The sequence below is a fragment of the Acipenser ruthenus genome, chromosome 11 (assembly GCF_902713425.1).
Source record: "Acipenser ruthenus chromosome 11, fAciRut3.2 maternal haplotype, whole genome shotgun sequence".
Classification (NCBI taxonomy): domain Eukaryota; kingdom Metazoa; phylum Chordata; class Actinopteri; order Acipenseriformes; family Acipenseridae; genus Acipenser; species Acipenser ruthenus.
Window position 1 is genome coordinate 6,576,016 of NC_081199.1, and position 16,343 is coordinate 6,592,358.

The following is a 16,343-nucleotide window of genomic DNA, read 5'->3' on the forward strand; positions in this document are numbered from 1 at the left end:
TGGTTGCTGTAAAATTGTCACAAGAATGCAGTGGTTGTCCAATGTAAGGCTGTTTGAAGCTAGCATAAACAATCACTAATTCTCTGAGCCTAAAGCCACAGTACGCTAGCTTCTTTTACCCTTATCACAAGGCTGCAGCATTTAGGTATTCCCAAATTTAGCTTACAGCCACCTTGCCACAATCATTTTATTTTCCAAAAAGGAAATATAGCTTAATGCATCAAACATTTTGGAAACCCTCAGAAAAAAATAGATAATGAATTAGGCCAGCCTCTAATGTACTAGGTATATATAAATATGATTATTTGATGCTGGAAATAATAAATCTAAAAGCCTGCTTTAGAATGTAATGGTTGCATGCTACATTCCATCTTGGAATACTGACACGTGAGCAATCGTCAATATTTCATTCTGTGGAATGCAACTGGGAACAGGTGGCTGGTGATATGCAATTAGGGGAGCTTCAGTCCTTGTATCTATTAACAGGGATGTTCAGATTTTAATTATTAAATCATATACTGTAGTTTGTTGATGCTGGCAGATAGAAGAATTGAAAGTTGTGGCATCAGGCATTTTTGTAATACAATAATACACATGTCTGTTTGTGATAAGGTCTCTTCATGGTTATGATTTACTGCAAATGAGATAACTATTATAACATAACTCATACTGTATTGCTTTCTATAATGCTTTATTTTTAATCTAGAACTATATTATTAAATTACATTTTGTTAATAATCAGTTTTTATAGATGAATTAGTTCTTTCTAACAAAACCCCAAGTGTAACAGTATTATTTCATTATCATCTTAGACCAAATAAAATAAGCTGGCATTCACAAGTTGTCCTATTATTTCTTATGTTACTGGATATTTGTATTTTTTTTTTCTTTTTAACAATATAAATCATTTTGTTACTGTACAGTATAGAGGGTAGTGAAGGGTTTGTCCACACTAAAGAACATGTACATGCCGCCTTCTTGTACTGCTAACTCAATACTGCCATGTACTTCCATTCACTTTCAATCAGTGATGACAATCACAGTGTAGCAGCACAGCCTGGTTTATTAGGCACAGAGGTATGGGTCTACTAGGAACTACCATGTTTTCCACTTAAGATAGAAACCACCTAAAACCATGGTTGTAATAACTGATCACAGCAGATAAGTCAGTGGAATTTTTAAATATGATCAAATCCACTGATCCTATTGGGTAATATAATGAACTTCTTTATCAGAGTGCTTGGAAGTAAACATGTGTACAGTAGTTTATCTGAGAAGGTAAAAAATGAATGATGACAAAGCAAATAAAATATTTAATGGCAGGTCAGACATTTCAATTGCGGACACTGTTGTCGACACATCATTATGTGTAGGTCATTGTCTTTAATTTAGCACAGGAAGGTTTTTTTTTTTTGTACAGATGGACTGCTTATGAACAACTAGGAGGCAGTGTGACCTCATCCACTGCGAGAAGAGCATGCATGACATGGGCAAAAAGTGTTTCTCTACAGTTACAAAACACAGTGGAATGAAATACACCTCTCGATCCTCTAGGAGCTTCTGTATCTGTCTTTTATAAGCCAGTAAAAGTACACTTTTAAAGTTCAGATGCCAAAACCTTTCTATGTGAACAGAAAAGGTCTGGCTGTATTATATGCACATGTTTTTTTGTTAGTTTTTCCTCGTCCCCAAGCCCATAGCAAATAATAAGAAAGAAACATCAAATGGGCCTCGGTACTTTCATTTTGTAAGCAAATTCCTATTCACTGTGCTTGTTGTAAAAATATGTATTGTCGTTGTTTCTTTTGTTAATTGATGTAAACCGAGTATCTGAAACTACAGAGCTATTAACTGGGCACCACTGTATATTGGAAATGGTGAGTCCACCCCACATATATAATGAACATCTGTATGAAACAGAACGATTGCCACATCATATACAATATGTAGCCCATTTATTCATGATGTTATTTTCAGTATGCACAGAACACTCAAGTTTATGTTTTTTGTTTGTGTTGCTGGATAAAGACATCAGAAAATAGCATCATAGCACATAATTCACATTCTGTTGATATGTGGAACAAGGAAGGTACAGAACCTCAGTCTGCTGCGCTTGCATCTGTAAGCGCCCTCTAGTGTACACATTGGGCATGGGCTTGAATACCTTCAGTACTTCAATACCTATCGGTGTTACTGTTGCTGGTACAGTAACTCAAACCAAGTTTCAATCAGCCTTTAACAAACAGATTAATCTAATAAACAGCACAAACCACAAACAGGTTGGCAAGTGTTCACTTCTTACAATTAAACAATCTATCAGTTATTGTAATTATTTTTGTAGTATGCACAATGCAGAATTAACTATTGTTTATTCCCGGTATACTCAATAGCTAAATAGAAATTCTTCTTCCCAAATTAGCACTAAAGTGTTTTTTATTATGATTTAGATTAATAATGATTTAGAATTGGAATAATATAATATAATTGATTAATTTAGTTTCTAAAAGCCAATTATGCAATGACCGGTTACTCTAATTATTGCCACTGGAGTCTGTATATCTGTATTATGTCTCACATATATTTGACATCATATCAAGTGAATTGTGATGAAACTTGGAATGAACATTCATTAGCACAAGTTCTTAACTGGTAAAGCTAATGAGAATCTTCGGAACCTGTTTACTTTTAATGAAACGTTGCATTTAGGATTGTTGCAAGATGTTATTCAGCATAGTTATTAAATACAGTAACATTCTCTCTGATTGCTTATGGAGGCTAAATCTAGGGAACCTTCCAACTGCGTTTGCATGGGAATTTCTTGTTTCAATAAGTTAATGAACATATTGTCCATGTAGATCCCACCACGCTGTTATGTACAGTGCAAGCTTTGTGTCAGGTAAGCATACTACTTTCTAGTTTATGTCTGGTCTTTAATATACCTCTAACAAACTGTACTTATGACACCAATTGCTTTCTCTGCCAGCACTATTGGAAACAGACCTTCCATATGCAATCTGTTTCTTTCGCATGCAACTCTTTGTGTCACTGCAAGCGCTTAGCAGTAACTTGTTATTGATTTTTTTAAAAATGTATTTTCCCATGTGCGGAAGCAGTAAGCCACCCTAATTAAATTATCGTGAACCATTGTAAACAGGGTTTCTGTGCGTGAATACCCTCTTAATCTACAGTACAGTCCACATGCACAGGCTCAGTACAGTGCACACAGCGTACCTGGTCAATACCAGGACAGTCCATACCTAGCCTTAGGGGGGCCCCACCACAAATGAAAAGCATGCACACTGTTCAGTGGAATGGATCTGAAAGGCACAGTTTACTTCTGGAAAACACACTTAATGCAATGTGTTTGTTTGTTGGGAGAGATCATAAATCAGACCCATTCTTGCAAGCGTTCTGTTTGTAGTCAGCACTGAATGATAATAGGTTTCACTTCAGGGGTTTATGATGCCACTCTTTCCCTTGAGGTCCGTTGCAGTCCAGGACTGTGCTCTAATCAACTCCTAAATTAGTTAATTGACCCCTGCCCAGTTCAACTAATTTAGGACCTGATTGGATCTTGAGGTATAGAGTTGGGAACCACTAGCCTATGCAATTGATGTTAACGGCAAATATAGAAGTCATAAAGGATGGCCAATAGTGCCGAAAAGCAAGAAGGGAAGGGTACGTGCAACTTATCTTATTGGTCCAACTGCATACTTGTTTTAAGTTTAGAAACTCCTGCAGCATGAAACTGAATCTTACAGTATAGGGAATTACAGCGAAAAAATTAAGTAATACACAGGACGAAGCACTGATTAAAAATCATTCTGTATTTGATAAGATTACAGATTACCTTGTTTTTACTATGAACGTGTGATAATCCGGAGCTGGGTCTATTGCTTCACTCCAGTCTTTAGGGGCCATGTGTACAAACCTCGGCCGTTTTTAGCCCATGCATTTCCATGTCAGGCATCAGCAACTGAGTTGAGCTTCATTTGCAGGCATTCTCATCCCTCGAGCACGCTGTGCAGCGCGGGACGCTCTAGTTTAGCAGTAGTCTATTCTGCTGTATGTAGACTAGCAGTTTGAGAGACAAGAGACGCGCTGTATGCAGTGTAGTGAAAGATTATTATTTGTTATTGAAAAAAATAAAAAAAATAATACACACGAAACTGTAAGATTTCTGGCATGGATTTTTTTTTTAAATTCCTTTTATTTTTTGAATTCCAGAGCTTTATTTTCGCTTTTTATAAATCAATTGACAAGACCACATAAGGGTAAAGAAAAAAAAAGAAACCTTGGATTTATCATTTAAGTCTTGAATTTACTTGGGACAAAGCTAAGGCGACGCATCTCTGCAAAGTGAAACTATAAAAGTACACCAAAAACTATATCTAAATATGCAGCATATAACTTTGTGTGTGTATGATGCGTTACAGTAGACACGTTTAAATGAAGAACGCGTTCAAGATTTCTGAAACACTGGACCCATCCACGGATTCGTTTTGTTCTGATTTATGGAAAACACATTCTATTCTGTGGTACAGCGAATAAATAAATGATGCATTCGCAATTAAATTGCACACTACCTCCCTTGGCTACAGAGAGCCTCAAGCTCAGAAATGTTTTGATCTAGTTTGCCAAAGTTGCTGTGCTCAAGAAAGGTGTATGGTTTCAGGGTGTCTAGAACTCGTGATATTCATTCGCAGTGTATCCTGCTCATTTGAAGTAACACACTACCACAATGAAGGACGCCGTTACATGTTTATCAAAAGATGCAAGTTTAAAGTTACTCTATTAAAAAAACAAACAAACAAACAAACAAACAAAAAAACAACAATAGCGTTACTATTCCAGGTGATGTGAATGGAGTAAGTGGGATCGCCATTATGTGCTGTAACAGACGGGTTTGGAGGATGCTGCAATTGTATTCAGCTGTGATACTGTCGGCTGTTACCGTCTCTCAAAGTAAGTTCTTACCGATGGTGTTATTTCGAAACTGGTATTTCTTGCCATTAAACAATACGTTAGACTAGTAAAGAGTGAATACAGACGTATGATTTGCTGCACACAAACCTTGTGTGGAATGTTAATTTTAGAAACACAATAATGTTAACATTACACAATCTTTTACTGAGTAATTGCTTTAATTAATGCCCATTTTAAATAACGGCAACAACACTGCTACTAAAATGATAATTTACATACAAATTAAATACAAAAAGTAAACTAAGTAAAATAGTTGGTTCTATTGTTCCAAATGTGTTGTACCAATATATTTTATTATTATTATTATTATTATTATTATTATTATTATTATTATTATTATTATTATTATTATTATTATTGTAAAATGTAAGCTGAAGGGTTCCAGTGTTCTATTGTGATCCGACCGAAATCCTTGAAGGCTCGTGGATCCCAAACACCGAAGCAGCTTCATCCATAAAGTCGAAACGTTTTTCAACTTTACGCATTTAATAGCTGGGCAGTCACACTGTGTTGTGAAACAGTGGCACGGGGCTCCGTTAATAAGAGCCTTGCTTTAAGAAGAACTCTGACAACAGTAGAGGAGTGAGAATACGTTGAAAGTCAGAGAGATCTTTAATGTGCTTTAACATGGGTTGGGATTTCACCTATAAAACATATTACTGATTTCAATTTCCTCCAGTACTCAAATGCCAATGCAATGACAGGCAGAGATCAACCCTCAGGTAATTGATTTGCAGTTATGCTGGCATGAAGCCTGCCCCTCTATTACTCCTGCCACCGCTGCAGCCAGTGGGGGTACTGAGGGGGAGTGACTGACATTTAGAACAGCATCCCTTACTGTAAGTGCAGAACCAGATCCCTGAAGTAAAGTTCCCTAGTTGTCGCCAGCTTCTATACAATGGAATTGAATCGATTGTTGCTAAGTAATGTATTGAAGATTTTTATAGAGTAGCAAAGTACTCCACTGGTAATTTTGTTTTGAGTATTCAAGTACTCAGCCCTCTTCTCTTAAAGTTGCTCCTGTAGGCTTTTCATTGATTGCCTGCTCTATGGAAGAGACTCAGGCACCCGTGGTGGAAAAACTAGTTTGCATTGCCCAGCTTGCTTAGTTTGCAGGCACTTGATCATTTTAAGGCGCATTTAAGCAAACTGATCAGTTATCAGCTCATTGAATTGAACGTTATCAATGAATACTATCCCATTCATGTGGGCTGATATGTACCATCTAACATACTAGCATGTGCAGCAGGTAATATGAATGATTTGTATTGATGATAATCCTTAATCAGATTCCATTTAATTGTCTGATAACAACCGGATCAGGTTACAGCAACAAGTTACATATAAAACACACGACTAGGTGCAGGACAAGCATATTTCTCCATCCCTCATAACTTGGGTAGTGAACATATGTTATTGTTATTTATACAATTAATGCAGTCCTTTGTGACCGAAAGCAGTCCTTAACCTTCATATTGGCTGCTGAATGATGTCATCTTATTGATGTTCACTTTCAGAATTGCTGCTTTAATCTATGTTGAAACCATGAAGTGGATTAGTAGCTTGTAAAAGAGTGTGCTCAGCAATAGTTTAACAGCAGCTTGGTCTTGGCCCCGAATGGACGGCAGTCAACTCTACCAGGAATGTCGACAGCACAATGAATGAAAGCAGTGATTTACATGGGAATTTGTTTCTGGAGAGCGAGGGACTATAAAGATTGAGCTCTGTATTGATCAGTCATCTAGAAAGTCATTGTTGTACATCGCTATTCTATCTTAGATTCAATCCCGCTAATTTGTGTTGTTTTTATTTATTTTCATTCATCTTTTTTTTCATACCCAAGCAGTACCAATAGGATTGCAATAAAATCACGCTGCTTCTCACACACACTGTATTGTAATATATTTATGACTGATTTTAATAGACCTAAACTTCTTTTAGGTTTTTGCTACTAAAGTAATCTCACCGCCCAACACTTGTCGTTTTATTTACCCATGAAGTTCAGATGTCAAAATGGAGATCTGAAAACAATCAAGCAACATTCTCTAAATGGGCAGGCAGGGTAATGATATCAATAGCAAACCCACCAGGATATTATAACAAATACAAATAAAAAAAAATCTGTTCACAATTTACATAGGCAGACGAATGTGATTCTGGTGTGTTCAAAATATTCACAGTACACATAATATTTTGTATCAACTTGCTAGAAAAACAATGCTCTTTTTTATAGATGTGAGATGTGTGTTTAAAATCCTTGAATCCTGCCTTATCTGTTTCCAGATTCGGCTCGACTGAATTATAATAAGCTGACTAGATAAAGAGATAAAAAGAGGAGTCCAGATGAAACAGATTTGGGTCTCCTGGCACAGCAATCCCCTGCAAATTCCAGTGCTGAAGGACTGAGGCTGACCGTGGGCATTGCTTTACCTGGACGTCTTGTCATCAGTGTGGGCTGCATCAAATCATTGAGTTGATTGTCATTATTAAATCATCCATAACTTCACACCCACAATCATACGTTCTGAGTAATGATCTAGAAACCGTGCTTTTGAACTCTGGCACCAGATGGTTTGTGGAGTTTGCTCTGAATAGGTGGACAGTGTGATTCTATTATAGACTACTGGGGAGCTCTCAGCCATTCAGCGCCAATTCAGTATGCTCTATGCCACAACACAGCCAATAACTGTTGGATGCCATTGTTGTATCTTAATTACTCCACTCTGACATGTGCTGCTAAACCTTGATCCTGAGCTGTGCAGTTTTGAGTTCACTGGCTGCTGAAAACACTCAGAAATGCTACAGCAGAGCTATTTGTATTGCATTAAAAGATTTACTACTTCCAGTAATCTTTGAATATATTGAAATAAACGCACACGCAAATATGGCAAGTTTGGGTGAAGTAATACTGGCGAGCTTTAGGATTTTCCTTTTATCTCACCCTTTAATATAAGACCTAGGTGAATATGATCTCCTATAGAGGATGCATGCCAAGCCTGTAGGTGAGGAGTCGCTGTACATATGTATGCTATACTTTTGTATTTCATTTTATTTATCATTATTATTATGATGAAACCTGATATGGATTTTTTTACTTTTGTGGCCTCTGACTGGTTAGGCTGCTAAATGCTGTGTGTATCTTCAGAACCACTCACCTGATTGAATTATACCTGTAAATGGTTGTTCACTAGTTACAGTACATCACAATGACATATGTTTGTGGTAATAACACAATTAGAATCTGATTGGCTATTAAACTATGAAAGGCTATATCTTGTGAACCACTGGTGTGGTGCAAAAAAACCCCCAGAACTACCATTAGCATTGCATGTAGTTTTGAAAAACAACAGTGCTGTTGTCCTTTATGTGCCAAAAAATTAGTCATTGAGTGTGTGGTTTTTAATAGCTTTTTAAATATACATACATTTTTTTTCAGTTTTATTTATCTTTGACCTTAACTTCCAAATGATATAAGTTAAAGCTATAAGAAATAAGTCAAGTAGACAAATATTTTAGTTAATACCTTCTTCAGATGATTTGATTTTAGGTACTGTTGAAAAGCCACTGTAAGGATAGTTGCACCATTATTGAAACTGAATTCTCGGATAAGTCATGCAATATTTTAACAACGGATATGGGAAAAAAGGTACAAAACTGATTGAATTACATCAATGCATGAAGATGAAGTGAGAATTTGTCAATGACAAGCAGTACAACTAGGATCTCTGCGGGTTTAACTGCACCAACAACACTGGCATACATTTGTAATCAAGCACATAATCAAGGATAAAACACTCTGAAACAACATACCTGCCACAGAGCTCTCTCCTTAGGCTTTGGTCTTGAGCTGAGTCGACGACAAATAGTGTAAAGAAAAAAACGAGACGTGCAGGAAACAGCAAACCCATTAGTGAATGAGATCTTTCTTGATGCAGCAAAGAACAGCTTTGATTCTTACAGTAGTTTTTTTCTACATGCCCTCTAAAGCAGTTTTTATTTGTATTCTGCAATCAATACAGTGTAAAACACAATCTCTGTAATGAGTTTTTTTTTTGATGTGCAGAGGATCACATGATGTCTTTTTGTGGGGGGGTTCCTGATGGAATACAGCATGTTTATAATTATTTTACAGTGCGTTCCGATTTGGGAATTAAGCTCTTGGGAGGAATACTTTTACAATTGTAGTGCTGGATGTTTTTTTAGGTAAATTCAAAAACTGCGGAATACATAGAAAAGTTGAGTTTTGGAAAGCTTGGTAATAATAATTACCCTCCGTGGTCAGATTGAAATGTAATGTCTGTGTGTGGAGTGCCAGCCTAGTCAGGGGGTGCAATGTTATTATTTGTTTATTTAGCAGACGCCTTTATCCAAGGCGACTTACAGAGACTAGGGTGTGTGAACTATGCATCAGCTGCAGAGTCACTTACAATTACATCTCACCCGAAAAACGGAGCACAAGGAGGTTAAGTGACTTGCTCAGGGTCACACAATGAGTCAGTGGCTGAGGTGGGATTTGAACCGGGGACCTCCTGGTTAAAAGCCCTTTTCTTTAACCACTGGACCACACAGCCTCCTATAATGTAATGAAGCGGGTGTGAGAATGCTTTGTACATGACAGTTTGAATACGTCACCTGTACTGAACTAGAAAAGGAAAGCAAGCAGTACCTTGTTGAGTACTAGGAAATGACTTGTTGGCTGATTTGTTGAACCACGCAAGGATTCATGATCTAGATTTAGAGGGTTTGTGTATTGATGCAAACTTTAATACCCCTTTATTATATGTGGCTTATCTTGTAATCTGTAATGTCTTACTGTGGTAGTAATGACTCCATGATGGTCTATGGCATGTTCTACTGCTATTTGTATTACCTGCTGTATTATTGAATTGTGGTTTGTTAAACTTGTACTTTGCTTGAACAAAAGTTATTGTATTTCTTGCTCTTATTGTATTACTTGTATTGTAACACTTGAAATGTTTTTGCTTACGATTGTAAGTCGTCCTGGATAAGGGCGTCTGCTAAGAAATAAATAATAATAATAATAATCAGCTCAGAATCGATCATGTAATTGGAACAGGACTGTGTTTGTACATTTTTATAGTTTATAAAGAGGTTACTATATAGTACCTACTCATGGTCGTGCTATATTTTAAAAGCCACTTTTTATTACCTGGTAGCAACTAGCTTATGAAATAGAATATATACAGTATATATATATATATACTGCCCAAAACTTCAAAAAGTTGAATTCTGAACTTAGACTATAGAACACTAAGTCAAAAGTTGTGGTAAGTGCCTTCTAAAGCATGTTTATTTATACAATTCCCTGTTCTCATCTATGATGTCTGTATTCATACAGTAGCTTTGAAATTACTCAATCCAAGCATGGACTGACCAGAGCCAATCTCTGCTGCACGTAACGCTACCGTGTCTATTATCTCTAGTGACTTCATGTGTGTTTACTTTATTCAGATAACCTCTGCTTGTCATGTCTCAGCCTGCCTGAGGTCAGTAACCCCAATTCCATGCTCTCTCCAGAGCTACTCGGTCATTATCTTTACTCATGGCATTAACCATTAGCCTACTGTTTCAGGAAGAGTCAGCACTAATTTATAATACTTACCATTGCATGCACATGAGGAAGATTTAATTTAGTACTTAAGCGTTTCAAGTGCAGTTCTTTGACTTGTAGCTATCAACACTTACCTTGTGAAAGAGCTCACAGTTATTGCTTAGGAAATGTAAGGACAATTTCAGTTACATCATGCAAACTCCATGAAATCAGAGACTTTCTTTCGAGAAGTACACTTTCCACTAATGAATGCAGACTAAAATAATGTTTAAATACACAGGCTACAATGATGCCGTCTTGTATTTGGAATTAGTCTTTGTTGGCATACCTGTAATTTAATTTGACCTTGATTTAACTTGATCTTCAAGTTTACTGTACAATGTTTTTCATTTTTAGAAATAGTTGTGGACCTTGGGTAATTTCTCTGGAATGTGCCACATTTCATTCAGTCTCAGATTGAAATGAAAGAGAACTTTGCTTCTGTTTCTTACCACAAACACGTCTGTTAAAAGTCATCATACAAAAAGGCAGAATGTTGGTGCTCCCGAGTGGCGCATCCAGTAAAAACACTCGCTAGAGTGCAGGATGCGCACTATAGCCTGGACGTCGCGAGTTCGAGTCCAGGCTATTCCACAGCCGACCGTGGACGGGAGCTTCCAGGGGGCGGCGCTCAATTGGCCGAGCGTCGCCCGGGGGGAGGGAGGGTTAGGTCGGCCAGGGTGCCCTCGGCTAACCGCGCACCAGTGACCCCTGTAGTCTGGCCATGCGCCTGCGGGCTGGCCTGTAAGCTGCCCAGAGCTGCATTGTCCTCCGACGCTGTAGCTCTGAGGCAGCTGCACGGTGAGTTCGCAGTGTGTAAAGAAGCGGGCGGCTGACGGCACACGCTTCGGAGGACAGCGTGTGTTCATCTACGCCCCTCCCGAGTCAGCGCAGGGGTGGTAGCGGTGAGCTGAGCCTAAAAAATAATTGGGCATTTCAAATTGGGGAGAAAATAATAAAAACTAATTGGCAACGACTAAATTTAAAAAAAAAAAAAAAAAAAGGCAGAATGTACTTTGAGTCTGTATGTTTTTCATTTTCGTTCAGCAATAACCTCACACTGTATCAGTCATGTTTACTTTGATAAAACGTTGCCTTCAAGCTTCCCAATCTTCATGTATTGACATTTCCCTGCTAGTTACTTCTTGATAAATCTCACAATCCCTTGTTGAGCCATAGTAATCTGTTTTCTCGTTCTCCCAGGCCTGTTTGCATTTGTTCACCTACAGCCTGAAACTACTGCTCTCCATGGATAATACATTTCTCTGCTTGCTTTGTGGTGGCTCCTGTACTCTTCATTCTTCAAAGCTCAGCCAGTGGGCTCATTAGTAGACTCCTTCCCACTTAATAACAAGGCTTGTAATGGTGCAGGGTTGTTGAACTGTATACAGAGTAGGAAGCATGAAGATGCAGTCAGTCAGGTTATTGTGTTGCACGCCCCACTACTGATCTCCAGAGCTAGACTCACATTTTAATATGATGTACAGTATTTCTTTTTATTTTCACTCTATTTATCCTTATGGCATTGTTGCTTATAGTATATATATGGGGGAGTACTTTAGGATTATTTCTGTGAGCTAATCTTCCTAACTCAGGGACTTCAAGAACAAAGTCTGAAGACCTTGCCAACATACTGCGCTGCTAGGTCTTAAAATGTCTATCAAATAAGGAAAACCTTCTCCTTTGCCTGTTGGCAGCAGTGCAATAACGCCTTGATTAAACTAATTCCAGAGCTTCATTACTGTGTAAATCCTGGTGAAGGTGCACGGCACTGAAACGCTGATGATTTGACCTGTTCACTTTTTAATCTTGATGCTGGATAAATAAAGGTTAAAACAAATTTGCATGTATACTTATTTTATCTGGCAACAGAGTGTAGCGAGTGGCGCAAAGTACCTGTAATTTACTAAATTAGTAAATAAATACAAATTTCAATTTCAAAAGTTTAGTATCCCCCTGTGGGTTTAAAATATTACATTGTACATCTGAGGCCTTCTTCAAGTAAATATGCAGTTATAAATAAAGCCTCATAAATCATATAAATAAAACAAAAAAGGAAAATATGTTAAATGCACTGAATAAAAAGCCAGTGGAAAAAGGTCATGTATTCATCCCTGTCAACACGACTTTTGTTACAACAGTCTTACAATTCTGTATAAGACGGATATGACCAGTGTTGAACTATTCACATGCAATCTCTAGAAACATATCCTTAAATAGACTTGCAGTGTGCCCAGACTGAACGCTGCAGCAATGCAAAATAGATGTAATTTTTATGGTTCCGTGGGGAGTTAAGAAGACATTACAGTGGCATATAATAACATTTCTTCCCAAGCTTTCCTTCTAGCTGCTTCTGGGTTTGAAATCCCAGTTGAATATGTAGTTATAAAAACAGTACTGTTATTGAACTAAAAACCTGTCAGATACTATAAGCCACATGGGATGAGACTGCAATAAGCTGATAAAGTGTCTGCCTCCTGCTTTTGGAGGAGTAGTATTGGGAACGCTGTTTTAAAGGATAAGGGCAGGCTTGCTATATTTGTTTAGAATGTTTGAAAAGTATATTTAAATGATGTCAAGATAACTTTTGAACATGTTTTGAAGATTAGAGCAGTCCTCCATGAAAAGCTAGGAGCTTGAAAATGTCATTGTAATGTTTTTTTTGTTGTTGTTTTCTTCGTGTTACGCTGTTTACAGATGTTCTTGGAGCATTTTTCCCATATATATATATATATATATATATATATATATATTATGATGATTTGCCTTCTTGTCACAGGTTTTTCCTCAAAACAGACACTTGACAACCAGATGCAAGAAAGTAGCGTGTGTTTATTATTTTTAAACACTGAAAAGAAAATAAAGGAAACAAAACCTAACCCGGTCTCAGGTCCTGACTAAACAGATGGTTCCCTAACTAATGACGAGGCAGGTTAAGCCTGTTACCTCATCTCCAAAACCAAATCGTAATCCAAATACTCTTTCCAAAATGTTGTTGACCAGTTCTCACAGTAGTAATAATACAAATATAGCCTGACTAAGCATAGATAAAAGCAAGCTGACTGAATGTCATGCCAATCTTGGCAGTCATTTGTATTAAATAGATAATATGTGTGCTGCCATTGCACTTGAGACAGGCACAGTATATATTCTGGGATACCAAGATATTTAGTGAGGAAGCAGTCTGAGTGAGGTAAGAAAAAAAGGTGACCGATGTTCCACGCCCCAGTAGTTTAATATGCATGTAATAGCTTTCGCTGGGGATGTCAAATGAAAAGCTTGATTAGGAACCTAAAATAGTCCTCATGTAGCGAACATTTGGTTATTCATGGTACAGTAGTTGACCATTACATTTGAATGGTCACTTATGTTGATAACATGTTCCAAAACTCCAGTCACATTTTGAACGTGATTTAATGGTGCCAAGCAAGTTCTGGCAATGATTAACCAAGGTAAATCATGGTCAAATGATTTAAACATGCGACAATATGGAATACCATTTGCAATTTTATGGCCCATCTTAAATCTGTGTTTTGTATAAAAGTCCCTACATGTAGGGCTCTGCCTTGACTATGCCATTAATTCTAACACCAATGCATAGCCGTTATATGGCCTGATGTGTAAACTACAACAGCATGTTAATGTTAAACAATGTCTCCATTATGATGCTTACATTAACAGGCCTGGTCTCCGTGCTCAGCATATTCTCAGCTGTTGTATAGAAGTTAAAACAACTGTGGGCTGAACCTCTTGCTCCAGGGAATACCTGGTGGAAATTGTACAGCTAGTTGTACATTTAATTAACTCAAAGTTCATATACAGCAGTCTAAGGGCACCGTCAGACATGTCAAGGTCAAAGTCGCTCACTTGGGGGGAGGAAGAGGGTAATTTCTTTCTGTCAAGAGCAGATGTTTAAATCTTCTGGCCAACTAATGAGAAAGCCAGAACAAGCAGTAGAAATAAGCCACAGCAGGAAATTAAGGATACGTTTATTAGGCAAATCCATATTTATTGTTCTAATCCACACTTGTTCCAAAGATAAATTACAGAAAAAAGAGAACATAAAGGATTTAGAAAAGTGCTATGCAGTGCAAAATATGAAAATTATACCACTGGGGTTTTCAGCCAATGACAGATTGTTTCAATGGCCCACCCCAATGCCAATGCCACCTAAAATCTGGTTCGGTTTCAAATACGGAGAAAAGGCTGTGAACAAAATCTTTCCAGGCTTCATCCTGAGTGAGCATATTGCTTGCTGTTGTTGTTGGGCTTGCGCTGCTGGGTATTTATCTGAAACACAGCTCTTACCGGGCTTGGATTTAGGAGCAGCACTAGGAGAGGAGTGAGCTGTCACCAGCTATTGCAGCCCTCCTTGTGTTTAGCCTGGGATAAGCTGTAAATAGGACAGAGCACAGAGGTTTACATTAACCCACATCCTATGGTATTGCAATGGAATCAGCCTCTTTGTATATTGTTTTTTTTTTTTTTTTTTTTTTTTATAGATTAAGGGCTCAATTCAATTAGCTGGGAAAAGGTATACCAGATTTCTTCAGCAAACTCAGTATCTATGAAAGCCTGTGAGACATATAACCTCTGGTAGGATTGATCCTAAAATGTGTACTCAGCTTCATAATGTGATGGTTAACAAAACAGGCACATTTACAAGGGTTTTTAATAAAAGAAGTTCCTGCACATTCCTGTGCTTTGCTTTGTTAGGTAAACAATCTTCTTGTTGTAAAATTAAACTTACAGTGATAACAATGACTGCTAATAGAAGCAGCAGCAATTTAAAAAGACAGTGTACTAGAATGCTCGGGGACTGCAAACAATACCTGCAGTTTACCTGTCATCCAAAAGCCACCGATTCAGTTTGTATTGCATCCTTTTGCAGCTGTCCCAAAATGTAGAGTATGTGTCTCTCGGAAATAGGTGATTCCTTTGTTTTCCTGAAGCATCTCTGAGCATTTTACAAAATTGACTTTGAGAAGTTTTAGGAGTGCAATACGTTACATTGAACAAAAGCAGAATGAAACGGATGCATTTATTCTGTGAAGCTAATCAGCAGCAGACAGGTGGGTTAAAACCATGACCTTAAACCTGATGATCCATAATGTTAATGAGAGTGCCTGGCTGCCTGTCTAGTCTGAGTTAGTACTACTGGACTCTCAGCCATTCAAAGGACATCCCTGGGACTGTATTGTTGATATGGATAACAGTGCTTTGCACACAGGAAGGGAAATTTGACTGAAAGATATTTATTCATCCCATTACAGGTACAAAGCAGTGAGAATGAATAAAAGGAAAAACTGCTCACGGTTTGTGAATGTGAGGGTGTAGCATACTGTATGCATGCTTGCAGCCTAACTGAGACACCCCCAAACTTCAATAGAGTCACTTCATTCTGCAGTGTTTGGTTGAACTGATTAAAGGCACTAGGCACCACGGAACAAAATGAATACAAATCTAAAGGAACAACATATATCTTTTCATTCTGAGAAGTAATGGAAGTTATTGATCCTCACAAGGGAACTGCAAGGGTAATGTGGACCGGTGGTGGGGGTTCAAAAAAAATGGGGAGGCAAGACACTAGTGTACTGCCTGAGACCCTGCTCGGCTCTGAGCCAGATTGAGATGTATTGTGAGGCCAGAGTTTCACAGTTTGGTTTTCACACAGCTTGATAAATAGCCAGTGGAAAGACCCCCGGATGTGCCGTGGGAAAGGGGAATTCGAGTACTATTTATTATT

At 37.8% G+C, this 16,343-nt stretch overlaps 1 protein-coding gene across 1 annotated transcript in view; it reads left to right on the forward strand.

The window, feature by feature from the left end:
• Positions 1-4,092: 4,092 nt before the first annotated feature.
• The window catches only part of LOC117973391 (transmembrane protein 132D-like), a 55,630-nt gene continuing 43,379 nt past the window's right edge, over positions 4,093-16,343 (forward strand). The window contains exon 1 of the mRNA XM_059033140.1: positions 4,093-4,965. Within this exon, the coding sequence (XP_058889123.1) occupies positions 4,887-4,965 (79 nt within the window). The 5' untranslated portion in view covers positions 4,093-4,886. The remainder of the gene's footprint in view (positions 4,966-16,343) is intronic.